At 43.3% G+C, this 27,590-nt stretch overlaps 3 protein-coding genes across 7 annotated transcripts; 2 read left to right on the forward strand and 1 right to left on the reverse strand.

Annotated features, from left to right (window-relative positions):
* Positions 1 to 3,337: 3,337 nt before the first annotated feature.
* tspy (testis specific protein Y-linked) lies at positions 3,338 to 9,214 on the reverse strand. Of its 5 annotated transcripts, none has more exons than XM_070840097.1 (8): positions 7,844 to 9,214; positions 7,652 to 7,729; positions 7,455 to 7,566; positions 6,550 to 6,704; positions 5,980 to 6,056; positions 5,507 to 5,694; positions 5,114 to 5,161; positions 3,338 to 4,861 (listed from the first exon to the last, which is right to left on the reverse strand). In XM_070840097.1, the coding sequence occupies exons 1-8, from the start codon at positions 8,798 to 8,800 to the stop codon at positions 4,824 to 4,826; spliced, it is 1,653 nt and encodes a 550-aa protein (XP_070696198.1). In that variant the 5' UTR covers positions 8,801 to 9,214; the 3' UTR covers positions 3,338 to 4,823. The 5 variants fall into 5 exon arrangements, with proteins under 5 accessions (XP_070696198.1, XP_070696197.1, XP_070696199.1 ...); XM_070840096.1 differs by having other exon boundaries at positions 5,114 to 5,179; XM_070840098.1 differs by lacking the exon at positions 5,114 to 5,161.
* Positions 9,215 to 10,410: 1,196 nt separating this feature from the next.
* On the forward strand, positions 10,411 to 19,529 carry LOC139210367 (protein phosphatase 1 regulatory subunit 3A-like). Its single transcript, XM_070840401.1, has 5 exons — positions 10,411 to 11,471; positions 14,547 to 14,593; positions 14,981 to 15,063; positions 15,410 to 15,436; positions 17,643 to 19,529. The coding sequence occupies exons 1-4, from the start codon at positions 10,609 to 10,611 to the stop codon at positions 15,434 to 15,436; spliced, it is 1,020 nt and encodes a 339-aa protein (XP_070696502.1). The 5' UTR covers positions 10,411 to 10,608; the 3' UTR covers positions 17,643 to 19,529.
* A 4,762-nt stretch (positions 19,530 to 24,291) lies between these two features.
* On the forward strand, positions 24,292 to 25,506 carry LOC139210168 (probable G-protein coupled receptor 173). The gene has a single exon (XM_070840154.1). The coding sequence runs from the start codon at positions 24,292 to 24,294 to the stop codon at positions 25,504 to 25,506; it is 1,215 nt and encodes a 404-aa protein (XP_070696255.1).
* Positions 25,507 to 27,590: the final 2,084 nt, after the last annotated feature.

Genomic DNA, 27,590 nt, shown 5'->3' on the forward strand with positions numbered 1-27,590 from the left:
CGCCTCTTAACGTCATCCCCGTCTCTCACCGTACAATCCTGAGGTCTTATCTGACCGGCACGCACAAACTACTGCCTCGACTTGCTTAAGAGATAGCAACAGCTCTCCACTCACCAGTGGAAAAGATTATTTTTTGCTCTGCGTACGTGAGCACAAGGAGCAGGAAACAGTGGCCGAATGGGCCTGTTACCTCTGACATGATGGATGGATTTTGTATCATGGAGACAGACAGCACGGATTAGAAAACAAACACTCAGTCTCTTCTTCTGGTCCACAAAAAGCTCTGTCAAGAGGATCTTCTCATCTAATGGATAGGTGATGTGAAATGTGAGGTGCACATTTATCCCTGTAGGCCAACCAAAGGCTCCAGATAAATCCGGGGCCCTCAGACACATCAATCACGCCAGTTCTAGGGGTTGAGAATTGTCCCCCTGAGGAAAAACAACCCATTATTTGACCAACTGATGGTCTTTCCAGCAGTATATTGATGAACTGAAGAGTGTCTGAACATGTCTGTTACGGAGAGGCAAGTCCAGGGTGTCACCAATGCATGCTGGGAAAGTCTACCATGACCCTGAGGGGAAATTATAGGGTAGAGAAAATAAAGGTACGATATTCACCGAGGATTATTTGCCCTAGTTTCAACCGCAGCACTTTTCACGTGGCTTTACAAGTCTTCTAATTATTATCTTACAGGTCAGGAAAAAATGTAAACATCAAAATGGAACATAAAGGGAACAGGTGCTGTGTGACATCCATGAACTTCACACACCATTGATTATCAAAAGGGAGCGACTCTGGAAAATATCTTTGACATGGAGGCCGCATACGTGGCGCACATTCCAGTCGCAGCCTGCTCGCCTTGCACTATATTGGAAGTGAGGTGATTGCAGGTTTTTACTGAGAACTCCATACAGGCGTACTGTAGCTGCAGCCTCCCTGAGACGGAGCACCGTCTGCAGTCGTCCAACGTGCCACGTGTCCACTGGGCCAGCCAGCCACCATCTGCCTTGAAGACAAGACTGGCACTCTCCCTCGCTATAAAATACAGCTGGGAGAATCAACAGCTGTCGAAGAAGAGCTCTTTCCAAATAACAAGGAGTGCGTGTTGGGGAGGGAGGGAGGGAGGGTTACTGTACATGAAAGGGAGGATGGTGGGGATGTGAGGCGGATGAGTGAAAGTACAGTGCTTGTGTCTTAAAAGGTAAATCTGTCAGCGCTCTTGCAGAAGCCTTTGGTAATAGCTGCTCAACGGTTGAGTGCAAAAACAGCCCAAAATGTTTGTTTTTTTCTTTTGTTTCAAGCATGTGAGACTTCAGCTCCATCTCAACCTCCATCACAGACCTGTTTGTGCTCAGAGAATCAGTGAAAAAAAATCTGTCATGCTGGGGAAGAAAAAGTGAGAGTGGAGTGCACGTGCCTCTCTTTTTGGCAGACAAATGTGTTCGCCAGCATACATGTATAAAATGTGTGCATGCAAACATGGGTTGCACACACACACACACACACATATGCACTTGTTCTGCAGCTTCAATTAAAACGAAAACGATTTCTCTTATCTCCCTCCACGCCCTCCCTTTCTCCTCTCTTTGCACACATCCTTGACACACAGAATTCCAGATGAATTTCAATGTCAAAGACGTGAAGGTAACGCAAGCGCTGCAATCTGTTCACTCTGTCAAGTGGTTGTGTGTGTAGGTGTGCACGTGCACTTGACTTGGTGTGTGTACTGTATGTGCAATGTGATTGGTGGGGGGTAGGCCTATTCATCTGTCTGGTGTGATCGTGGCTCTCTGTAACTGGGCCTAGGCGTGAGTATGCACTCTGTGATCTCCCAGATAAGAGTCATCCATCTGCTGTGTGTATCTGTCAGGGCCCAGGCAGCTCCGCTTATCACTGCACTCATCCATTTCCCTCAATCATACTCACTCTATTCTCCTTTCTCATCCCTCTCTGTTTGCCCCTCTGCACAGTTCAAATGCTGTGCTTAATCTTGATTACCACTGACAAGCAGACAATCACGCATACGTGGAAACCTGCAAGTATGTGTGTGACGTGCCGCTTCTGCCAATATGCGTGCGTGCATGGAGGTGCATAAAAGAATGCAAGCTTTTACAAACATGTAGACAGAAACACACACACACACACACACACACACACACACACACACACAGGTAGTTGGTATTCAGGGGCACTACCACAGCCTATCAGATTACCCACTATAGATGTCTGTGAGAGAAACAAAAGCATGTTTCTTGTACACTTGTCAGAAAAAGTATCCTTTCCAGCATCAATCACACAGATGAAGAGTGAGCAGCTGTGTGTTATCTTTTCATTTTTTAGTTTCCAGTGAATCAGTCTGAGTAGGAGGAACTACTTTGTGAAACATGAGAGCATGAAGCAGCATGACAAGATGATTTGTGTACAGTAGCAACATTGGCTCAACCCAAGGGGGTGTAGTTTACACTGGAGAATCCATTTAGGCTTTTGCCACCCCATACATAACAAAGGCTCCACAGACAACCCTCAGACCACAAAGCAGCCCAAGGATAGCGTTGTTGTCCCGGCAATCTGTACTTAGTTTGTTACGATCAATATTGTAGCGAAGCCATTATTAATTCATAGTCATAAAAACATGTTGTGCTCCGAGGGGGGCTGAATAAAGCTGCTTCAAAGAGGAGGCAAACACTGTGTTTCACATGGGATCATTTCACGGGGTATAACGTGTTTCCATCATCAGTATTAATAGTATATGCCCATCCTCGACCGCATACCCCGGGTGCTGCTGGGCCTACAGCAGGACAGGTTTTTGCTGGTGGAATATTTATAGCTGTGCATCAAAAGTGGAATCAAGGGTTTAAGTGTACCATTGCAACACTGCTGCTGTTCCTTTGTCTGGGCCTGTCCAAAAATGTCTTGCCCGGGGCTATTTGCAGTGCTACATTCAAAATGTCAGATATCACACAGTGCCGTCATATCAAAGATGGAAGACATTAAAGAGCAGCTGTGTCGCACTGGGTTTTGTTTGATTCTGCTCTTTAAGTGGAAAGTGTTGCAGCCAAGTAGTGAGAGGTGACTTTTATGTCAGTGTGTCTCACATGTCCTTTGATATGAGTTCTTAGGGGGTTGAGACGGTCGCATTTAGGCAATTAATTCTTTTATGAACATCTGAAAGCATAAACACTGGCATCAAAGTAGTACATGATATACTGTATCACCCACAAACCAAAACTAACAGCCTCACAGGAGATGTGATAATAATCTGAATTAGACTGCCATCCAGTGGTCATAACATGTACAAAGTAACTGCGTATGTAAAGCAGAACAGACAGAGAGGTGAAACAACTGCCTATTTTATTAGGTCTGAGTCAAAAGGTGGACATTTATCTTTGAGCCAACAAAATTAACCAAAGCAACAAACAAGTAGGTATCTTTAAACTACAGTGTTCTATAAAACACAGCACACAAAATATAACCTTCTGATCATGTTTCTGAAAAAATTCCAGATAATTTGATAAATTTATCCATGATTAAACACGTGTACTTGTCTCGTCCAAGAGACAATGCTGAGATATTATTTACAGGTCATTGCTAGGAAAAGTAAGCAAATACAAATACTAGTTTTGTTACAGTGCACCCCATAATGTTGCTGTGAATTTTAACGACATTTACGGACACTGTGCACGGAAAAAGCCTTGAAAGTAACGTAATCATCCTGTCTTACATTTCATGCTCACGGGCATGCCATGATTTGGACGTGTAGAAAAGGAACGTAATAAATACCATCGTTTTCAAAAAGAAGACAACACAAATCTTTAAACACGTTACACAAAAACAAGTCTTAAATGTCTTAGAAAGCAAATTCAAATTAAGTTAAAATCTTGAGAAAAGAAAATACAAAACTCAGCTACTCATTGTAGGCGCCCGTTACAAAATACAAAAAAAAGAAATCCACAGAAACATTGGTTAAACTACACACGATTTTTTAAACATCGGAGATGGATTACAGACTGTTAGGAAGGGCATAGGTCGGTGTGTAACAAGACTGAACGTAGAGATGAAGAAGGAAAAACACAGGTAGTATATTAAAACAATATTTGTTTCTATTTACTACAGTAGAGTACACGTTTCCTTATACACGGCCAACAATAACCAGAGTGTGTAAATGTCTGAAAATCAGTAATGTTCTTTCAATAAAACTACCACCATGATCATCCCTGAGAACAAATTTTGGTTCAGTACTCAGTGCATCTGAAATGTACTGTCGTTATATCAATTTAGCTTGTGACACGTTTGTCTTGTCATGTATCAATTGTAAAAACAGCCAAAAGTTTGCCTTGAAATGACCACTAATAATGCCTCCGGAGGTTTCTGCATCATTTGTTTGAGGAATTTGCAACGCGAAGTTCGCCGGCAACAGAAAGCGGCAATCAAAAGCTCACCGACACGCTTGTAGGCTGTCGTGTGACGCTCCTCGTGAAATACAAGAACACCACTTGTACAAAGTGATGGGAATAATATGCCTAAGAACCGGTTTAGAAAAGAACATTTTGCAAAAATTGGAATTGGAGTACATCAGAATACACAGTACAGACTGTATAAAATAGAGGGGAAAACATGCTGCCTTGGCTTTATTATTATAGTTAACCCTGATTTAAAATGTTTCTATGTATTTTAGGTATAAAACAACAAAAACTGCTATTCTGTGCATAAAAATGACAATAAATTGCTCTGGTACTCTTCGCCAAACTAGGCCTCCTCCTCATCGTCCTGGTCCCTTGATGATTCCTCCTGCTATACCTCCTCTTCCTCTCCGCTTCTTTTCAGGCCTCCTCCTCCTCCTGCTCGCTTTCATCAGAGCCTACAGGACAAAAGTAAGCCAGCTATAATTTCTGGTATGAAATGTGATTGTAATTTCACCCCAAACACTTTATTTACTGTCAATACAAAGCACACTCAGATTATGAAAAAAAACAAAAAAACAAAACAGCCCAATCAGAAAGTTGTAAATATGAAAAGTAAGATAAGCTGCCGCCCCACAGGTTCCCAGCCCCCCACTCATTGTTGTGATAGTGGTGAATTTGCAACACTACTGTTAAGAGTGGCGTCTTACCGTCGATCACAATTTCTCCACCATCATCCTCCTCCTCTGGGCTCTCATCTGAGGAGGAGATATTTCCTGTCTATTCAGTTTAGCCTGCATTACCCAGACATCTAGGACATATATGACAGCTACAACACAAGCCAGTCAACTTGATGCTAACAAGCCCACGGCCCCTCATAAAATCACTGTGGATTTCAAACACAGAATTGTCTTACAACTTAACATCCATTCTCAAAATATGCTAAAATGCTTCAAAATACAAATACGCCTATTAAAAAAAAAAAAAAAATCTAATTAGATGTGAAAAATGTATCTGCATTACTATTTAAATGAAAAAAAAATAGTCACTGTGCCCCAACCAGCCGCGTGGCTCTTCTTTAAAAGTTCTGCCTTAGCACTGACCAGCACTTGGCCCCCTCTCCTCCTCTTCTTCTTCTTCTTCTTCCTCCTCTTCATCGTCCTCTTCCTCCTCCCTGCTGTGGCCTTGTTCTGCCTCACCAGCTTCCTCACCAGGCTCTTCATCCGAGTCAGAGATCACCACACACTCGTCTCCGTTACCGTTGTCGGCTGCTCTGGCCCCGCTGCCACCACTGGAGAAAAAAATACACAAATACACACACACACACACACTTGTGTTAACAGTGAACACAATAATTCTTTCAGTATGCATCCCAGCTGGTCTTACCTGCAGGAAATATATATACATCTAGATAGATGTCAGGAAACTGTTAAAGTTCACACACAAACTATTATTTCAAGGCCCCTGGGGCTGAAAATATTTATAGAATTTACAACTTAATAAGCAGTTTGTCAACACGGTTTGACTACAGATTACAACTGTCTGCTTCTGTGGCCTAAATACACGCATGTTTTACCTGCCGTTCTCCCTCGGTTCCCAGAGCGGAGTGAGGTAGTATCTCAGAGGGTCTCTGTACAGGTCGTCCTTAAGTATCTAAACACCAGCACAGAGGACACACATTTAATACACCATACAAAGATAGTCGACAAAGATGTGAGTTTCATGTAGTACATAGTAAACGTGTCATGACTGCATTGTGTTAAATATGAGCCAGTATTTCTGACATAAAGCAGCATTAATCAAATCTGTATGTGTGCATACCCCAGAATCAATTTAGTTTGTCATAAGCTGGCAAGAAAGTTGAATAAATGCAGAAGAAATAACATTTTGTTAAACCATTCAGACTTAAACCCTCTACAGGCACACATTTGGCACAGGCTGATTAGAGGGATGTCCAGTGGGATAAAATGGTGCAAAGAGATCATCCTAATACAGAAAAACTGGATGCAGATTGGCTGGTCTGAATACTCGTCACCAGAGTGCTGCACTTTGTAAAACAGGTGACCTTTGTTAATAAGATGGCAGTGCCGATCTCTGTGCGCTACAATCGCAAACGTTTGCCCGGATGTGGGCGCATGAGCTGTACCTGTGCTACATCATCTTGTCCTGGGTTGCTATGGTCACTGAACCAGCTGAAAAAGGTCTGGTAGACCCCACGCGATGACTTCCTGGGTTCGCTGTGGGCCGTCAGGTTCTGGCCACGATGCCACAGGATGGGGTTGGAGAACGACATGGGAGACCCTGAAACACAAGCAGACACTTAAGACTCCAAGTGGCCTCAAAATATGAGGTGTATAAAGCACTCGCACTCAGTCAGTTTGAGAGATGAACACTTTGATTTCTTTGAACCACTCAAACTGTAAACAACCTCTGAACTGTTTGAGATTAGAAAAAGGTGGCACAAGTACAAAATTTACATAATTGCCCTGCCATAGTGAATTTGTGAAGTTTACAATATAATATTTTTGTTGGAACTGTTTCAGTGTTTTTGTCTCTAAAGTAGTTTTTGAATCAATTATTAGTTGTGTTGTATGAAAGTGCATTGTTTTAATTACTTTGTCCATACTTATATTCATAGGGAGCATAACAATTACAATAGCATCACACTTTCTTCTAGCATTAACTACACGGCTGCAGCATTTGGTCATTGTAGGTGTGAAACTGACAAGTTTGTTGAACTTGGTCTGCGGTTTTCTGGCCAAGTACTCGACACTCTCAATACTTTTTGGCAGTTCTTCGACAGAATGTGCTGCCATTAGTATTTTTATTCCAAAATATGACTCAATGAGCCCCATTTGAAAGACGATATGTACACTGAAAATGACAATATTTTGGTTTTGGTTAATTATTCATTATTACATTATTTTTTTCCTGGCACTGCATTACCTGTACAGTGCCATGACACTAAGTCTGACTCTGTATTATAACACTGTGCTTTTTATTATGTGTGACATCTGCATCTTGACTTGATCACCACATGTTTATTTTTACCTCCCATCCCGAGGTGCAGTTCCTTCATGATGATGTTGTTCTGGAAGTAAGGGTTCCGTCTGAAGTGGAAACGGATCCTGTAGCCCAATTTATTATTCTTGAAGGTCTCGATCTGAAAAGACGCATGGAAATGTCTGGATTTTGCTACTAGACGTATACAATAGTCAGACACTGTAAGAAAGCACAACTCCTCCTACCTCAAGATCAGTCATGTAACTAAGAGCGTCTTCATCGGTCTCGTCAATGTGAGCTGAGAGATGAGGATGGTTCAACAGCTGGCACATCAGAGTTAAGAAAAATCCAACATATGTTTATTTCAATTATTAAAAACAGAAATGATTTCTCCATGGGAGTGGAGAAAAAAGGATTGTTTTCATTTTAAAGGATACAGCTGTGACCCAGAAGCCTGGGATAGTTTTTGTGATGGAGCTGCGCTGATCCAGATGTGGGCGCCGCTGACGGCTAATCTTCAGCTCCAGTCGCTGGTGAAGCCGGGCGCTTTTCTTCTCAAGAGCTTCCAGCCTCATCTGTACCTGCGCCAGGAGAGCCACCGACTGCCTCATCTCTGGGGCCATCTTGACCGACACAATGGCACATTCCCCATCATCATTGTCCTCATTGTCTGAAGGGAAAGAGGAGCTTGGAGTGGACGAGGATCCAGACATGGATTCATCAGCTTCATCTGCTTCTGGCATATCATCTGCATCTTCTCTGTCAGTGCTATGCACAGAGGTGGAGCTGTCTGCAGCAGCTGCCTGCGTTTTAGAGCCTGCTCTTGAGGACTGGTGGCCCCCACGTTGTTTGAACTTGCTCCCTTGTTTCACCTGCTTTGCCTTTTCAGAAGAGCAAGGAGTCTCTTGGCTGTCTTCCCCGTCTCCTCCTGTGAGACTGGCGAGTGCTTCAGCAGCTGCTATGGCTGCTGAGTCGGACTGGTCCAGAGGAGCTGCGGGACGGTGTTTGGACCCTACCGTCTTCTCTGTCCCCTCCTTTGCGGGAGCTGGGTGCTGTGGCTCTGAAGGCTGGGGTTTCTCGTCGCTGCTGGCATACTGGCCGTCAGCACCGGAGTTGTTGAGAGGCAGTGCACTGGTGCCATCTGAACCCCGATCCGGTTCCACCACAGCTGGTAGTTTCTCGCCGCCTTTTGACTGGCCCTCACTCGCAGCTACTTCTTTACTCTCAGCTTCACTGTTTTTGCAACTTTGCGAAGTTACCCCCGCTTCATTTGATGCGTCACTTACTTTTGTGGACTTGCTGGGAATCGTGCTGCGTTCATCCTGGTCTGGTGATGGACACCGTTTCCTCGACGCAGAGTCAGCGGACTGTTTGGAGTCCGTCAGTTCACTCATGCTAGCTAGCTAGCCAAATAGCTAACAAGCTAGGTAGCCCGCGAGCTCAACTAAGACAAACTTAAATGCAATCGACTACACCACTGAATCGGCTTCTTGGATACCCGCTGTGGTTTTGTTACTCTGCTCGTAAACTAACCTACATTCTCAATGAAGCTAGAACAGGAAGCAGCTCTGGTGTTTCTCCGCGGCCTTGCGGAACGTTAAAAATTAGCAGGCTACTGCTAACGCCAGTTAGCCTTTTCGTGTGTCCTCGCAGCGATGGCCGCGCCACATTTTCGCGAATAAAAGTCCAAAAGGAAAGACTCGGTCCAAACAATGAAACCTTCCCGTGCTGAGCCGCCTTTAGCGACAAACCGCGTTCTTTATATTAGTTTATGTTTGCTTTATCCGTTAGCTTACTATCCGTGCACCGACGTGACAGAAAAACAATCATCTGATTGGCTACGGCACGCCGCGCTAAAACGGCTCCACCAATCACGTACAAGGGTGTGTTTACACGGTGAATCTATGCGAGGCAGCGGTACAGTGAGCCAGTGCGGCAGCTGTCGGCTGTGGGGAGATAATCATCACCTCAATTAAATAAAGTATCGTTTATATGTATATACAAGACATTATCTAAGCATACAGCGAATTACCTGACTTTATCTCAGTTCCCGGCTTTCTATCCGTGTGATTACCCGTTGAACGGGGGATATTAAAATGGAGGAAATGTGTAATTAATAACACATTTAAGGTTCAAGACCTCAGCCTGATTAGTTGTGCCTTAATGACACATTCCTGTAGCGCCATTAAATGATATCAAATGTTGCATCAGCACATCAGTCTTCGGACAGAGGCAAAGGAATGAGGAAAGCCTCCTTCAGGTTTGAAAACACCTCTGGCATTAAGATTAGGGCCTATGAAAAGGTGTCGTTTAATGTCAATACGCCTGCTGTGGGATTTTTTTAGTCTCCACAAAAGGGGCACATTTTAACAGGCCACATGAGTGAGATTACATAACAATCACAGCGTTCAAAGTGTAGGCTATTTCTGTCAGTGCTCGGATGAATTAACAAACATTAATGTTTCGGATGACAAAACCCTCAGCGGTAGAATGAACTTGCACAAACACTAACAGGAGTGATCACAGCCTAGCCTTGCAGCAAAGATATTTACATGCAGGCTGATATAAATTTGCATGCAGAGCAATAACATGCATGACCTGTGTATTAATACTTTTGGGACCTCTCACCAGGATAGTGGATCATGGTGATAAAATAGACCGTCCGACTATATCTGCATATGTTTTAGGACTGTATACACTACAGATTGTGTTTACATCGGGTTAAATGTGTGTGTGTATATATATATAATTCTTTAGTAAGATTGGCATGTGGCCGATATGATATTAGTTTAATTTCTAATTTCCAGTAGTGGGCGTCTAGCCAGCTCGAACCAAACGGGACGTGGGGGGTCGCAGGAATATACCAACTAAAAAGACAAATTTGGGGCATGGAGAGCCCTGGTAGGTCAGTGCTATAATTAGAGGCTGCTCCTTCCGCGACAGCAGCCAAACTGCGATGCATAAAGTCATGTCAACCAGGGGATACACTATCACAAGGGTAAAGACAGCTTCTCCACGGGTGACATTTAACGCCACACGTTGGCAGAAGAGGCTCTGTGCGTAACGCAGGGACAGCGCTGGAGCTACACTGGCCACTGCTGCGCAAATCAGGAGTAATTGGTAGTAGTTGTTTTTTTTGGAGACGCCATATGTAGCCTACTCTGCTCAGCCACAGCTTCCATGAGTGCTCACTTCTGCAAAAATGTCCTTTTTAAGCATACCAAATCAAGAGGGCCTCTTTACCACGGTTAAAACAGGCAAATCAGCCGAAGAGGCAGAAAGTAGGACCCCCATGGACGACCAGGAGAATAATGATGAAGATGATGAGGACGATGACACCGAGGACGTCCACCTCATCCCGAGATGCTCCCCGGTGCCCAGAAAGCGAGGCGCGTCCATCTACGACGAGACCGCCGAGTACTTGCGGATCCAGTCGGCGCTGTCTGCCGGGAAGAGGGTTTTATTCGCCGATACAACAGGTGGGGATCTGGTGGATGTGAAGGAATTTGTTGCGTTTGATTCGGACGAGGAAGAAGAGAGTGCCAGGTGGGAGGAAGAGGAGGCAAAGTATCGAAAGCCAACGCGCGAGCCGACCTATCATGTGCGCCCAGAGTTTCATGCGCCCACTGGCGATGCCCTGCTGCAGGCTGTGAGCACTCACAAAGTGGAGGTTGAGCAGATGTCAGCTGTAGAGGATGAGCCACTCACCTTCGTTGGGCTAATACGAGTCCTGAACATCTCCTTCCACAAAGCAGTTTACGTCAGGTCCACCATGGACAACTGGGCCACTTACTTTGACCACCCGGCAGAGTATGTCCAGGGATCTCACGACGGGACCACTGATCAGTTCTCCTTCAAGCTCTCCTTTGCACCGCCTTACACCACTCACGGCTCTCGCATAGAGTTTGTTGTTCGCTATGAAACCTCTGATGGTGATTACTGGGCTAATAACTCCTCTATGAATTATGTGGTTACTCTGTTCCTGTCCTATGAAGAAGAATCAGCTCAGACAAACATCCACATGCAGCAAGTAAGAGGTATCCTGAAACCTCCAAAAGTGTACAGGTAAATCTCCTGTCACGTGCGTGCTTTCCTTTGTCCCACACAGACCACAGGATGCAGATTTAACAGAACATTTGTGCAGCATTCAGGCAGCTCTCCGCCTGACAGTCCTTTGACCTCTGACCTACACATTTTGACCTGTTTGTTATTGTTGGAAAAACCTCAGTCTGCCTCTAATCAAAGGCAGCCTTAAGATCATTAAGGCACAGTATTCTCTAAATAGGGAAAACATTCAGCCCCAGGTAGCCTCACTTTGGCATGGGCTCCATATTTGCCATCAAATGATAACGAGATGAGTCACAAAAGCAGCAGACATTTGGGTTGTGTGCAACAGCTGCAGAGCTCCAGTTGCCTGCTAATTCCCTTTGAGGTTTTTTTTGGCTGAAATGAGCATCCAGCTTTATTCAGAAGATCTGCCCAGAGACTAGAGTAAGAATTCAAGTCTAAAGTAAACCCAGGAAGAAACGCAGTTACGCAGTGTGCTACATAGTTATGTGATCATAAAGTCAGTCAATGGCTGGTTTTACCCTTTACAGTCAGTGTCTGCAGCGAGGCGTAGAGAGAGTTTTGGACAGAGCACACACCCCCCTCAGAATGCCAATCATCCAGTGGTGTGTGACGGCGATCAAAATAGGCAAAGGGCAGGTGTCGTTTTCAGCCCTGACGTTTCCCTGCCTTAAATTTACTTCTGACCTTTTCTATCAGAGTCGTAGGGGAGCGGAACGATTTCAATGGAACGGTTCGGCCTCTCTCCCTTGTGTAGTTGGAGACCGGCACACGAACCCGCTCTCCTCTACACCATTAAAGTCAGCTAACCCCTGAGAGGGAGATTTAAACGCCTATTTATTGTTACATCAACATGAAAGTGCGTGATGAATGCACCCAGATGGAGGCAGAAGACAGCACGGAAGATCCCCCAAGCTTATCAGGAGCCATAAAAGGAGCAAACAAACAGGGTAGTTGTCATGTGGGTCTCCCCTGCTGTAGCTGTTTGGAGGTAGGGAAGGTGCCAGATGGGTTGTTAGGGATGGATGAGTCACTGATTGAAAAGGAGGAGTTTGGGGAGCAGAAACTGTAACAGCACCCCCACCATAGCAACCATCAGAGATTCATTAGGTGCTTTGAAGTTTACTGATAATTGGATTTTAACACATTAACAAAGCAGCCAGTGGGAGGAAAGGTTACTATGAACAAGTCTAGACACTACAATGTGTTACCTACTGTATGTTAATATCAATTATTCACACAGAAGCCTGTGTTTCTGCTTTGAAGTAAGTATACTGCTGCCTTAGTTTATACTAAATATAGAAATCACATGACATGTATCTGATAGTGAACACTGAGACCAGAGCAGGAGCAGACAATGTTTTTCTATTTCTCTGTCATCTGTCTTGTCCAAGTGATGAGGTTGCAGAGGTTTGCCTCAGTCTTAATCTTTTTTGCATCAACTCACTGCTGAGTCATTTTGGAGTTTTGCTGCATGACCACGGCCAAACGGGGCCTCGTCTCCACATCAGGCTCGATTAGGGCTAACAGAATAAGGGATGTTAAGTCTATCTACTATCAGTCTTTAGATCTCTCATGCTGTATATAGAGAAAGACACGCAGACCTGCCCGCACAATTGTGCTGAACCCTGTTTTTTCTACATCAGGCTCAGGTCAGATTAGAGTGTCCAGGCTCACAGGCTATGGCAACCTGACATATCAAATGTAACCTTCATATGTAAAACAAGAAGTTTTATGTTTAGTTATTTCAGGAATCAGGAGCTGATTTTTCCAAAAATTATGAAGAATCTTACTCGCAATCTCACAATTTCACATCACCGTGCTATGTATGTTATGCCTGTTATGCAAAGGTATTTGTCAGATCTCTATCAGATTCTAAATCTGCCCAGCTGATATAAAACTTGAAGTGATTCAAGGGCGAGGAGTAAGACCAGCTTTCTCACTCTATTTGTGTAGCTGCTGTCACATGCTAATCACACATCTTGACCTTTATTTCATTTGGCATCCTTCGCAGGACTCTTGGCAATGTTACAACCCACCCTCTAAACAGAAGTGCCTTCCAACAGAAAAAAACATCTCTGCATCATTATGTTGCAGATGATTTTAAATGAATCATGGCCATGTCTTAAGAAATGTCCCTGCAATTTATAAATATTTAGGATTTGATCATATGAAAGGGTTCTAGAGGGACATGGATCATATGTCATCTGCGATATCGAAATACATTCAGCACAACACATTGACTTCTCCTATAATTACTGCCACCACAATTATATTTGATACACGAACTTCAGTATAAAAACATGGCTTCTACTAGCTTGTGTTGTGCTTGTACTTTTAAGTGACCATTAACCTCAGTCAACAATATCTCACTCACGAATTTCACACCTTGTCATGTATTTTAACAAACAGCCTAATGAGATGGGTCATCACTGAGGCTTTTGGCTGTGCAACACCCTGCACAGCCGGTTTTAGCACCCCACAACTGAACCGTACAGAATGTACAATACCACACATCGAGATATATACCAGTTCAGCACATTAACAGCAGAGCTGCATCAGCATATATTAAGCCTAATGATCCAGAGCAAGTGTTGGTGATAGTGTATGCTCACCTTCTCCTGCCATTTCAACTGTTCCTTCTTTATACATCAACTTTTATTCTGACAGTCAATCTTAGGGCCCAAATTAGTGTTCTTTCTTTTCAGACATGGCTACTGCATCTGGCAGATGATCCAGATCTTGCCTTTATAGCCAAAGATGAGTCTTTAATAGTAATCTTTGGAGGACTTGGTGAACAAGCCATAGCCATTTTCTTATCTTGCTGTCCATCCCTATCTGCAAACTGAATGCATCCACATCTCAAAGGTCTCACCTGCTGCATCTGCCCACATTTCAACCAGTTTAACACTGTGTAAAGATGACTGTGTATTTTAATAGCATCATTATTATTAGGCTTCATGTTATTCATTAATACAATGTTGTTTTCTAGGCATTAGATCTGCATGACGTGTAAAATCGTGTTGGCCTTGTCTCTATATTGGCTTGTAACCCAAATGTGTTCTCTTTCAGTATGAGTGATGATTTTGACTCAGAGGAGGAGCAGGAAAACGAAGAAGGTACAGTATCAATGCTGTCGTTCAAAATCATTATCGACATATCAATTCACTATCTGAGAAAAAGAAGACATAGATGATTAAACAAGTATATAATGGATAATCATATACGGTGGTGCTGCACAGGATGTAGAATTGGTACGTTTATTGAAAGCGGCACTGTGGTAGTGGTCCTAATTGATGTCCAAGTTCAAATATGCTGGATCCTACATTTCCCATAGTGCAACTCATAAGCATCCATCATAGGTGGAGTGCCCCTTTAATTTCTTGTGTACTTTTGATACAAAATGTAGACGATAACAATCCTGTTCTGTTCAACAACGTTGTCTCCTTTTCTCCATTTAGTCTAATCAGACTCTCGCAGTTTAATTATCTATTTTGCACCAACAGGAGAAGCAGGGACCTCCACGTCAGGACTTGTCAGGCCCAAAGCTGTCCTCCCGATCATCGTGCAGCCGGAGATTGACATAGAGGTATGGGTAAAAAAACAAGAATGAGAAAGCAATTAACAGCTTTTAAAGGAATAAATTGTTAACCAACAAGAAGGTTTTATGAACTTTCTATGACCTGCAAAAGTCAAAACAGCCCATCACATTTCCTCACTTGCCAACAGAGGGCACACATTTAGCAAATTACTTGCTGGATTATGTTCAAATTATCTTGATTTGCATGCAGTTGTCGACACTCTCCCATTTAACAGGTAAGCAGGCTAAGTGCTTTTTCCCTTTATGCAAGTCGTGTCTAATAAAACGTAACAAACATTTCTGTTCATCTCTTGAAGCTCACCATCATTGGCTTGGTTGTTTATATTGTTCACAGCTCATTGAAGCTTCAGCAACAACTTAGGTAATGTCTCACTTCTCACCGCTGCAGCACGAGTATTGTATGCTATTTTCCTTGTCAGCGTCTTATTGTATTCATATCATGATGCATGCTGCTCATGTTTTTGCACCTTTTGATGTTGTCCCTGTTTAATTTGAACTCATGTCTTTTTCAGTTTTAAGTTATTCAGAACCCAAATATCCAATCCCACCCTCTGTAATCATATCTTGTACCCTGTATTTTCAGATTACTTATGATGGTGATTACACTACTATTAACACTGTTAATAGTAATGTGATGTTGTCATGGTGATTATATGGAGTTATTTGTATTGAAATGTTACCGAAGCTCATGTTAGGTCATACATGGTGTTACACGATGACCCTGGTGCTACCTTAAAGAAATACTCCAATGTTTAGACAAATGTACAAAAGGCTTACTCGCTTTCTTGCTTAGAATCTATAAATATGAAGCAGGAGCAAGGAGACTTTTAGCTTAGCATAAAGACTAAAAACAGGAAAAACAGCCCGCCCTGCTTTGTCCAAAGGTAAAAGAAATACACCTACCAGCATCACACCTCACTTGTCGACCCATTAAAGTTTTTACACTTAGTGTAAGTTATGTGTTATGTGCCAGAATATTTCTTGGCTTTATGCTAAATTATTGATGCAGCATAGGATACTTTCTTTTTTTCTCATAGTAAAATGGTGGAAGGGAGAGCTGTTGAGCTGCTTAAAACTATGATTACCAGGGGGCTTGCATTAGCACTTTGGTAAGCAAATTTGATTGTGGAACAGTTCCATATATGAAACATATCGGATTGGAAGATATTTGTATTTCAGAAGAGGTGGAAGTCAAAAGAAACTCCGCCACTTAACAGAATAACATGATAAAACGTGATCTGGTATCAGTGTCTCACTGTTTCTACAGATCTGTAAGGCATGTGCTCGTCCAGCTCATCCTAATATTTGTTCTACATCTGTATTCACATGCATGTTGTTTCCCTTTGGTAGAGCATTAAAGTTAAAGGTGAAGCAGTCATCTACTGTATGAACATCAGCCCCTTCTAACTAGTAAATCACGTCATCCAGAATATTTAGAGAATCTAATTCAGGGGTATTCAGGGGTTAAACATTCAAACTTTATCATTCATGACCAATGAATTCTCCCTGCTTTGTGTAATCATTTTCAAGTTAAATGTTGTCAGTTTAATTGCCAGGATCTATCATATTAATGGCTCTTTTGCTGAGCACTTAGTTGTGCACTTAAGGTTGGTTTCCATTTAGCTTTTTTACTCATTTTGTGTTGCTATAAAGTCATTTCTTAATGGTTGTTTTCTCTGAGATTTACACAGTACACGGTGCTCTCTCGAGACAAGCTGAAAACTACTTGGCGTGACTTTATGAAGCAGAGAATCAGAATATGATTCCAGAAACCAAAAATTGCAGCATACAAAATTATGCATGTATGTTTGACCGAGCATTGTTGTAATTCTGTGGTGTTTTACCAGGTCACAGCTGGATCATCATGTGGAGACATGAGAATAACCCGATATTAAGTCTTATATTCATCTGTATCTAACACGTGCTCAGTCTCATCCTCTCTGTCATTTGTGTTTCATGTGTCTTTGACTTGCACTTCTTGTTCTTGTTATATTTCCATCTGTTGTTGACCTTGGATGTTTGTCACAGCGGCCTCATAGCAGTCAAAGCTCTTTTCTAGATTATTAACTGTTTACCTTTTTGAGTAAGATCAAGTGAAAGCGAAAATAAGGGTCTTTCAGGGACAGCATTCGTTCCAGTTCTTGGCATTCAAAGGAAAAACATTCAATATGTGAAATTATGTACATTGGGTAATAGGTAAACTTGAGGATAAAATAAATTGCAGTGATTTATTTTTCTTCTCTGTTGGATGCCCTTGTACTGTATGGAGCCCAGTTAAGTTAAGTCTTTGAACTATTTCTTTATATCTTTATACTGTTTTGTTCTCAGGACAAGTAGAGTCTGAGCATTAGACTGTACAATTTTGCCAGTAATTTTGAAAAAAAATTTGTGTGCATTTCCTCACAATTACAATGCCAGCATGGGATCCATCTCACAGAAAAGCATTAGTATGCAGTCAAATGCTTTTCTTCTCTCTGTGTGCAATGTTAATGTGAAGTACAAATCATTTCCCTTTGTCTTTATGCTCTCCTAGCTGTCACTGTTGTCTCACTCTTTTACTTTAACAGATTGCAGTCCACCCATCTGGTCCCCCTGTCCCACCCAACCAAGAGCTTCCATCTGTTGATGGCACACTGTCCGCTCACACTGTATCCCCAGGTGAACAATTCTCTTGTATGTCTTCCGAAACCGTGCTTCAAACTAATTCATCCTTTGTACTCTGTGCCAGCGAATTGGTTCGTCCAAATAAGTCACAGCCCTTACCCAGACTCCACTGTGAATTAGGCAGCCAAACGTCAGAGCATCCCACAGACTGTAGTCCCTCTGCACTGCTGCCGGCCTCAACTCCTCCTCTACAGCAAGAGTCAAGGCCGAGATCAGACAGCTCCCAGGCTGGCGCAGAGGAAATCCCTCGCTCAGAGGCCTCATGCGTGCATCCTCCTACAGAGACGGATCCGTGCCCAGCGACAGGAGAGGACGCGTCGACCCACAGCCCAGCCGGTCGTCTTTGTCCTGAGCTGCCCGCTGAGAGCGTCTCAGCTCCCTCCGTGAGTCAGGGCTTTGAGAGAGAGGCTGCAGTGGGATTGAGTGAACTTGTTTCAGGATTAACAGAAAGTTCCACCAGCTCTGCAGCACATCACAAAGGCAGTTTGCCTGCACTCTTGTCTCCTGTGGCAGAGAGTCGGGCATGTCTGCGGGTACAAGGTGAGGCGCCACCGTCACCTGAACTCACAGAGAAACCCTCAGCGAGCGCAGGTGTCACTGAGGTGAGCCAAACCTCGGCTCCTCAGACTGCCTCAGCCGGGGGAGGGAAGGAGGAGGCTCCCCAGATTTCCCCTGATGCATTATTAGAGAGTCTACCAAACACACTGTCAGAGGTTTCTGAGCTCCAGTCTGAACATAACGTAAACAAGAATCTGATGCCATCCGTGGTCTTTCTGTGTGGAGTTGTCTCCCTCTCGATAGTCATGCAGCAACCCAGTGCCCTCTTCCTCATTGGATTACTTTTGGTCCTGCACCGTTTGTGATTACAGTCTTTTCCAATCTCTCTCTCAATTTAAAGTGCCTTTACATGATTCCAAAATTAGCTAACAAGTTAAAAAAATCAATGCACGAGTCTCCGTTTGAAGTTGTGTATCACTGTGTGAGTTTTGTATACGTTTTCAGACATAATGGGTACAGTTCTTTAGTATGTCCATGCAGAGAGAAATACTGGCGATATTTTTATGCTTTCTGTTAAACAAGTGTTAAGTGATAAAATAATTTTCAATCATTAGCGCATTTCTGCAACAACATGATGATCCCTACAAAAGCACAGCATGATATCGGAGATATTTTGTAAGTTGTCTGTAATTGCTTTTTTTTCTTGTCAGATGGAGATAGTGTATGTGGTCTTATACTGTGATTTATTCAGTCAGTACTATAATGCACTTGTGTTTTTGACTGTTTGACTGTTGTCGTCAGTGTAGCCAAGGTTTTCTAACCACACAAGCCATGATTTTAACTTTTGCAAATTCCATGTGTTATCGCGTCTTTTATCACCATAGTGGGACAATAAAGAGACTTGTTATACTAAAGGAATTTTGTTTACAAAATGTGAAAGCAAGACATGGTCACGTGGAGTGTTTTGCCTTAATGCCATAAAATACAAAAACCTGATGACCTGTACTGATGATCGTTTTGAAAAGGATGCCGTCTGAGGGATGAAACTAGTGGGAAAATGTGACATGTGACAGGTGATGTTTATCATTGAAGAACACCAGCCTCTTCACTATTGCACCCAAGTCTTTCTGTTGATCCTTGCTAGTCAATCATGTTGTTGTTGTTGTTGCACAACAAGACGTTTTATCGCCCTACTTTGACAACCTCTCAGACAGGCTGAAGCACTGAACGGCATGTTTGAAGTGATGAGAAGTTTTTGCAGTGTATTGCCATTAAACATGTCTCATACCCTGCACCGCTGTTTGTCTGTACTTCTTTTTCTTTTCATTCACTCTGCAGAAATAATGCGCATGACAGTTTCATGCACGGTAGTGAGCGGAAAATGCCATCACAGCCTTTAGCGTGTCTTTCTCTCGAAGTGGAAATACACAGGCGGCAACCTGAGCTGCAGATGGGAGCCAAAGGTCATGCATTGCACTGAAGTCATAGTGTCATGCCAGAGTAAGTTCACACTGGCCATTGTAAGCTGAGCTCAGTGTTTCAGAGTTGGCAATTCTCAGGAAAGCCACCCCCCCTCTTGATGCCACATGATGAGATGCCAAAGACTATTTCTGATTATAGTCATCACAGGCTGACATCTTAAAGACATCTGTCTATTCTTTGACCATCTGAGCCCTTAAGCTACTTCAGTGTTTTCCTGCCAAATCAGTCGACTGCATTTTCTATCAACTTTATTAACTTCAAGCCCACAAACGTCCTTGGATGTCAGGTACCCTTTGGTTTATGTGGATTATCTATTTGGCCTTAAAACAAAATTATCAAGCAGAGCACACTTGCATTTCATAGACTTGTGCAGGGGAAAGGAGTGGGAGTGATTAATTTGTGTGATGGTCACATAGCTCGAGTGTGGAATGTATTAAAAATTTAAGCAGACTTAAAACTGACCCAAGGAGGATAATCAGTGCGAATTCTACAACAGATCATTCACTTTGAAGTCATTAACTCCTTTCTGAGCAATACACAACTGAAAGCCGTGTTAATCACTGATTTCAAAAGAGGTTCTTTCAGTGTTGTGACATTATTACCAAATAACGGTTTAGGAGGTATTTTCTTACTCTGTCTTACCCAGTGTGATATCACTCTGAGGGGAAGTGCAGCTCGGTTGAACGGAGCTATTTCATCACAAAAAATGGCTGACATGCTGAGGAGTGCCAGCTTGTTCTTTAACAACATCTTTGGCAGCAGAAAACCCCAAGACAATACGGATCTTGTTTTCCCATAAAACCCCTCTTTTCTGCATGTCATTGTGCTCAAAGAGAATTAGCACCCATGGCCCACGGATGTTAATTGGCTTTATCTGCTCCATCACGGCCATCAATTAGTCCAAATGTGACTGTTTAGTACATTCAGTCCAAATGTTGTCCAAGGCCAACATACAGAGTCTGAATAAAGCGTTCAAACATCACATATTTGTCTTTTTAAAGGGAATGAACAGACATCTTTTTAACATTTACTCATAAACTAAAACTACATGTAGGCCTACTGGTTATCTGATGAGCTATGTTGTCAGTGCTCAGAGGGCATAAATGGTCACTATTTAGTTTACCGTAGTTGCTCAGATGCTTGTTTTTGGGGCTTGAAGTCTAAAGGAAATGTAGGTGATTGTTATCGATCAGCAGGCTCATGTGTTTGGTTTGTGCACAAATATGTACACCACTGTAAACAACTCTTTTGGGATATCCTGTCGACTCAGGGGTCCGCGATGCTGATTACAATGTCTACAAGATTACATGCTCTGTGGGCCCACTGGAGTCTTCATGTCCTGTCCCTTATGAAATAAAGGCAAAATTCCCACCAGAATTTTACAAAAATATGTCAATCAACACTAACTGAACTTTAAAAGGCCACCGGATTTTTAATTTGGAGTTTGCCAGGAGATGATATAAAACTGAAATACCATAATCTTGAAGACAACTTTCATACCCAAACTGCTTGATATACTTTGAAAAATAATTACGTCTACAGCTACACTGACATACTGGCATGTGTTGGCATACTGGTTATCCTTAAGGGTCGCCGGGGGGGCTGGAGCCAATCCCAGTACACCCTGGTTTGGTCACCAATCAATCACAGGGCCAACACATAGATACAGACAAACCATTCACGCTCACACCTACGGGCAATTTGGAGTCAGCGATTAACCTAACCTGCATGTCTTTGGACTGGGGGAGGAAGCTGGAGAACCTGGAGAAAACCCACGCAACTACAGGGGTTCAAACTGCAAACCAGCTGGTCAGCAGTATATATGCATACTAAAATTAACTAGGATGAAATATTTGTAAAGAATAAAAGGAAAAGACAGGGAGGTGCAAGGTAGAAATTATGCTGCACCATATATGATAAATGATCTCATTTATGATACAAATATTACAAACGTGAAAATATGAAGCACAAAGAGAAATTGGAAATCACCACACTCTGTACGGGATGATGGTGGGTATGGTGATGGTTTGTGCAAATTCGAGTTTCATTATTTTATCCTGGGAAAAAGAAGAAGGCCCAATATTATCCCAGAGGACCCATAATTCCTTGCTGCTGCGCTGCCGGGCCTATTTCTGTATCACCGTGGGTCCGGACAGCTCGGCCTGAAACACACACGGTTTGATGACATACATGATGAGAGAGGGTTAGAATAAAACATCACATTTCGAGTGATGGCCCACAACACCGCACAGGTCCGCCTCTCTCTCTCTCCCTCCCTCTCTCCATCTCTCTCTCTCTCTCTCTCTCTCTCTCTCTCCATCTCTCTCTCTCTCCGAATAAAACCGACGGTTTCCGCGAATGTGCGAGCTGCCTCCTTGCAAGCAGCCATAATTGGGATTATTCAGGAATAATTCGCCTAATCCAGCCGCGTTGTTTTTGTTTCCTCTGCTTTCTGAAGGAAAGATAAAAAAATATATAATCGTGATTTCGACCGCGCTGCTGATGTGATTTTCCCCGTGACATCGCTGGATTTGTCCAAAAAAAAAAACATGTACTTGTTCTGTCATGGAGGCTTTTATTGTGGACTATTAAAATGTAGTCCACCTTCGCCGGACAGCAAAACAAAGACTGCATATTGACAGTTCAGGGTAAATACATCGCCTTGTTTTTTTTTTGACCGATGATGGGAAAAAGAGACGTATCGAGGCTGTTGTCTGTGTGGACTAATTGTTCTGGTGCCACTAGCCAATATACATGCCAAGACGTTTCATTTAGGGGATGCGCGATCTTTTTTTCCTCTCTATCGTCTGTGGGTGGGTTATTATAAGCATTGAAAATCTGACATCATTTGGATATATGAACAGAACAAGATCTATATTTTTTTTATCGCGTCTGTTTCTAGCCTCCTGGAAATCCATCTTCGACGTGATGCAACATAAAATCTGTTTTCTCGGATGATATTCAGACCCAGACCAAATGATCACATCCATCTCTGTGAGACTGTAAAAGGGTGGAAGTGGATTTTTTTTTTATACATATCTCTTAAATATGGTTTAAGAGCGGAGTCCTCATTCTGGATTGTTTGATCAGCTGTTGATTATTAGATAGCCTCTGCTGCCGTCTTATGTTTATTATATGTTGCTCGATTCGATTTCCTTGCGATGGATTTATGCATAACAGGTGTTGTTTGAGCCCGAGAGCACAGCAAGAGCATGAGGCTTTATTATGTGTTTTCCTCTCGGTTTAACAAACAGTGAGACAAAGCGACTGGGATCATTTTTTTGTTGTTGCCGTGAGAGAAGAACAGATCCACAAAAAAAAAAATGAGGGGATGAAAGGTAGGTTATCATCTCTCTCTCTATTTTCCTCACACACACATATACACAAACACACACTCACGCACACACACTCATGCACGCACACACACACACATCAGAGGTGATTTTGACACCTGTTCATCTGTTTTTCACTCCAGCCTGTGTTTCAGGCCTAGCTGACATGGCAGCCATCTAATCAGGTGAAATGATGTTTGTCAAGGTGGCAGAATGCTGTTATGTATGGAGAGAAATAAGCCTACAGTTACAGCAGATCACATTGTGTTTCATGGCCTACATAGACCAGGCCCACCCAGACAAGCACAGCTATGTTTTATTATCACCTTCTGCCTGTAAATGAGTTTTCAGGGGAGGCTGCATCTTGGATCTGTGCTTGGTTTTTATTATTGAATTTTCATGATTTTAATCGTTTCATCTTTAAACAGGGCTGATATTTGGTTCCTTGCTTAAACAACGAGGCCTGGCCATGATAATCACAATGATAACTTTCTCCTCCTCTTGAGTAACACTCTTCACACGTAGGCCTACAGTAAAAAAAAAAAACCAACAAAAAAACAAATGGCTGCCGTTATATTTTCACATTTGTTATGTGCTGTGAATGGTACAGATTACACCCTCTGCTCTTTAACGGACCGTCACGCACATAACACATGCACAGCGCAGCAGCAGAGAGAGAAAGCATAAAATGTTCTTTGCTCATTTACAACATCTCTGTTTGTTGAATATGCCCAGTGTTGGTTGTACTGTGTCTGCTCCATCCCCCTGTACACCCCCATGCATTCACTCAAACACCCACACTTACACAAAGTATGTGAGCTGTTGTATCTTAGCAACGGGCAAGGTAATTACTGAGAGAGCCAAGGAGCTGGCATGCTGTAGAGCTGCTGATCTGATCCCAGCCATAGAGAAACAGGAAGGCTGAGATTTCCACTGTGTTGCCCAACACAGCACTTCTATATCAATGCTGTGAAATGTGAGTTTTGTGTCTGGATGCTGGACTGTTTTGGACCTAACAGGCATGTCAGACATCTTGTTTTTCATTCTTCAAAATGTGTGTCTCTGTTCACAGGTGGTGAGGTTGTGGACAAAGAGGAAAGATGAGTCTGTCGTGTAGAAAAGATCCGTACGGCCTCTCTTTGTAAAGACGAGAGAGCCGCGGGAGACGACGGCTGTAGGAGGATCAGTAGTGTTTATTAAGGGCCTGAAGCAGGCAGGCTCTCTTGCGGAAGGTGATAGAATGGCTAACCAGAGCTTTGCCATCGATGGCCCTGGCAGTTTGCTGGCTGTGCTGGCTTCACAGAGCGGGATGGCAAGGGGCGGCAGCAGCAGCAGCAGCAGCAGCAGTGACGGCAGCAGCAACAGCGGAGGAATCTCTGCCACAGATGTGTCTGCCTACTTTAAGCTGGTCTTCTTGGGTCTGATCATCTGTGTCAGCCTTGTAGGCAACCTCTTGGTCTCCCTGCTGGTCCTACGAGACAGGACACTTCACAAGGCTCCCTACTTCTTTCTCCTGGACCTGTGCCTGGCCGATGCAGTTCGCTCTGCCGCCTGCTTCCCCTTTGTGCTGGTTTCTGTCCACAACAGCTCGGCCTGGACTTACAGTGCCTTGAGTTGTAAAGTTGTGGCTTTTATGGCTGTGCTGTTTTGTTTTCACGCTGCCTTCATGCTGTTCTGTGTGGCTGTCACCCGCTACCTTGCCATCGCCCACCACCGATTCTACGCCAAGCGCATGACCATCTGGACCTGCGCCGCCATCATTTGCATGGTGTGGACTCTGGCCGTTGCCATGGCGTTCCCACCTGTCTTTGATGTGGGGACGTACAAGTTCATTCGTGATGAGGATCAGTGCATTTTTGAACACCGCTACCTGAAGACCAACGACACCCTGGGCTTCATGCTCATGCTGGCTGTGGTGGTCCTGGCCACCCACGGTTTCTACGCCAAGCTGCTGCTGTTTGAGTACAGGCACCGCAAGATGAAACCTGTCCAGCTGGTGCCAGCCATCAGCCAGAACTGGACCTTCCACGGCCCCGGGGCCACGGGTCAAGCTGCAGCTAACTGGATTGCAGGGTTCGGTCGCGGCCCCATGCCACCCACTCTGCTGGGCATCAGGCAAAATTTACACAATCAACACCGGCGGCTGCTCGGGATGGAGGAGGTGAGGTCAGAGAGGAGGCTGGGCAGGATGTTCTACACCATCACTCTGCTCTTCCTGGTCCTCTGGGCTCCCTACATCGTGGCATGCTTCTGGAGGGTGTTCGTCAAGTCCTGCACCATCCCTCACAGGTACCTCTCCATCACAGTGTGGATGAGCTTCGCCCAAGCCGGAGTCAACCCCATCTTCTGTCTCCTGCTCAACGAGGACCTGAGGAAAGTGCTGAGAGCTCACCTGCCAACCTACTGGAGGACTAAACAACACCTGCCCCAGGATGAGGCCTACTGCATCATGTGATAAGAAATGAGCTTTGTGAAGAGAATGTTACAGGTTTTAAGGGGAAATTTGGAGAAAAGAAGTGATGTAATGCACCTTGGTTAAGTGTCTGTTTTGTTGTTTTGCACAACAAAATCCAATTTTTGCCAACAAATGCAGGCATGGCACCGTTTCATTGAGAATGTTGATATTTGAATAAATGTGTCAGGTGCAAAGGCTCGACCAGGGCGGTACCCCAGTACCCTGTTACCCTGGTAACACTTTAATGGTTTGCATTTCTGATGATGTACTGTATGATTAATAAGTAGGAAAGATCACAACAATCACCACTCCAACTAAGTGTGACAGATGCCATTTTAAAATAATGTTGCCTTATTTCAGTGGGACACGCCCCAGAGCTTTCAACTGAGAATTAGTTTCTGTGTCACATGAGGCACAAAACAGACACACAGTGGGTTGAAATCCTTGAAGAAATGTGCTGCGGACTGTGAATAGAAAGTGTTGATCAGAGCGTTACTAACTCTGAAACACATCAAGGAACTCAAAGGGTCTGAATGGATTGATGGACCACCCCGGACGCCTTTTCATGTAATTCAAAGGAGACTGCAGAATATCGAATGGACCCGATAACCTTGGATACATTTAAATAGCTGTTGTGAACCCAAGAAGCCCCTAACATGCTTGATTTTTTGGACTTGATTTAGGGCGTGTCAGGTTTCTTTGTATCATAAAAATTGCCTGTTTTCCTTTATTTGTAAACTATACATGTTAAGCAGATGACACTATTTTGAAATATGACTTGATTTCATATTGTATAGACTGTACAGGAATGTATATTCCTGCTTGTGTGTTTTTATATAGCAATTGTGTGTATGTGTGCGTGAGAGAGGAAGAGGTAGGAAGAGAAGAGAGGGAGGGGGAAGGGAGGGAGGGTGGGAGAGAGGGAGGGAGAAAAATGACAGAAGAAATGATGATAGAATAGGTTCCAGTAATATTGAGTCAGTATGAAAGCAGCCTCATCTTGGTGTCTCAAAATCATGCAAAATTGAACAATCATCATATGGAAATGTATCCTTTAAATGGATTTCCGTAACTGAAAATGTAGTCTGATTTTTAATGGTAATGTACACGCAAATGTGAAACAGGGATGGATAATGAAAAGGGGGGGCCGAATAATTACAAAACAACACTTGTACACTGCAAACGGGCCATAGGATTTAATGACTTAAATGATGATGTAAATTACGTTGTTTTAAAAAAATCATTAGCAAATGAACATTTATTTGCAAATGATGATCTTGGGAATGTTTGAAAGTACTGTTATGCTCTCACCAGGATATGAAAAAATAAGGAGAAATGAAGTGGCGCTTAATGTGAAGGAAACTTGAATGTTACCAGGCTCTCTTATATTTCCCCTCAACATAAATGTCACCATTTGAGTGTCCTGGATCACAGTAAGTTCAAAGTCTAAACGTCTTCAGGCTCAGAGATGTTTGGTGTATGGAAACCGGCTTAGACTACATTAAGTTGTCTCTCCAAATTAAGATTCATGTAATACAAATGTCAGACCTACAGTATGTTAGGCGTAGATATATTTGTGCAGTCAATTTTCTAAATGTGGACACTTGCACAGCATACTGTATTAGCATGCATTCCACTGCATTTCATAGATTCAAGACTGTGGATTACAACTTGTACAGATGTTGACGTGGAAAGACGAAAAGTGAAAAAGTGAACTGAGGTCCATAATTTTTACGTCTGGCATTCCTTCGCGAGATGATATTCTGTAACTGTACAGTTTAACTGAGGTGGTTCTTTTTCCCACTCATCAATAAAGACTCTACTTTTGATGCATTCTGAGTAGTGACCTGCCTGGATGTTGACATGGTTGGATCCCCTGTGGTGAAATAGACCACTTCACACTACATATAGCACAAATAACATCCTGTGTGCGGTGCATTTGTGATTAGTCTACACTCCAGACACTTGTACACTCCACTGCATGAAGTCAAAAATGACTGTGAAGTCATCCTGACACTTTCTTCTCCACTGAGCACTGACCAACAACTACTGTAGAGGATTTGTGATTTCTTACTCAAGTGCCA

This window comes from Pempheris klunzingeri, chromosome 11 (genome assembly GCF_042242105.1).
Source record: "Pempheris klunzingeri isolate RE-2024b chromosome 11, fPemKlu1.hap1, whole genome shotgun sequence".
Taxonomy (NCBI): Eukaryota; Metazoa; Chordata; class Actinopteri; order Acropomatiformes; family Pempheridae; genus Pempheris; species Pempheris klunzingeri.

Excerpts from the sequence above, each read along its gene's own strand:
- tspy (XM_070840094.1), bottom strand. The coding sequence starts at position 8,800 with ATGAGTGAACTGACGGACTCCAAACAGTCCGCTGACTCTGCGTCGAGG. Across the intron at positions 7,730-7,843 it reads CAGGCTTCTGGGTCACAGCT|CTGTTGAACCATCCTCATCT; the intron begins GTATCCTTTAAA and ends CTGATGTGCCAG. Across the intron at positions 6,057-6,549 it reads GACAAGATGATGTAGCACAG|ATACTTAAGGACGACCTGTA; the intron begins GTACAGCTCATG and ends GCTGGTGTTTAG.
- LOC139210168 (XM_070840154.1), top strand. The coding sequence starts at position 24,292 with ATGGCTAACCAGAGCTTTGCCATCGATGGCCCTGGCAGTTTGCTGGCT.
- LOC139210367 (XM_070840401.1), top strand. The coding sequence starts at position 10,609 with ATGTCCTTTTTAAGCATACCAAATCAAGAGGGCCTCTTTACCACGGTT. Across the intron at positions 11,472-14,546 it reads AAACCTCCAAAAGTGTACAG|TATGAGTGATGATTTTGACT; the intron begins GTAAATCTCCTG and ends GTTCTCTTTCAG. Across the intron at positions 14,594-14,980 it reads GGAGCAGGAAAACGAAGAAG|GAGAAGCAGGGACCTCCACG; the intron begins GTACAGTATCAA and ends TTGCACCAACAG.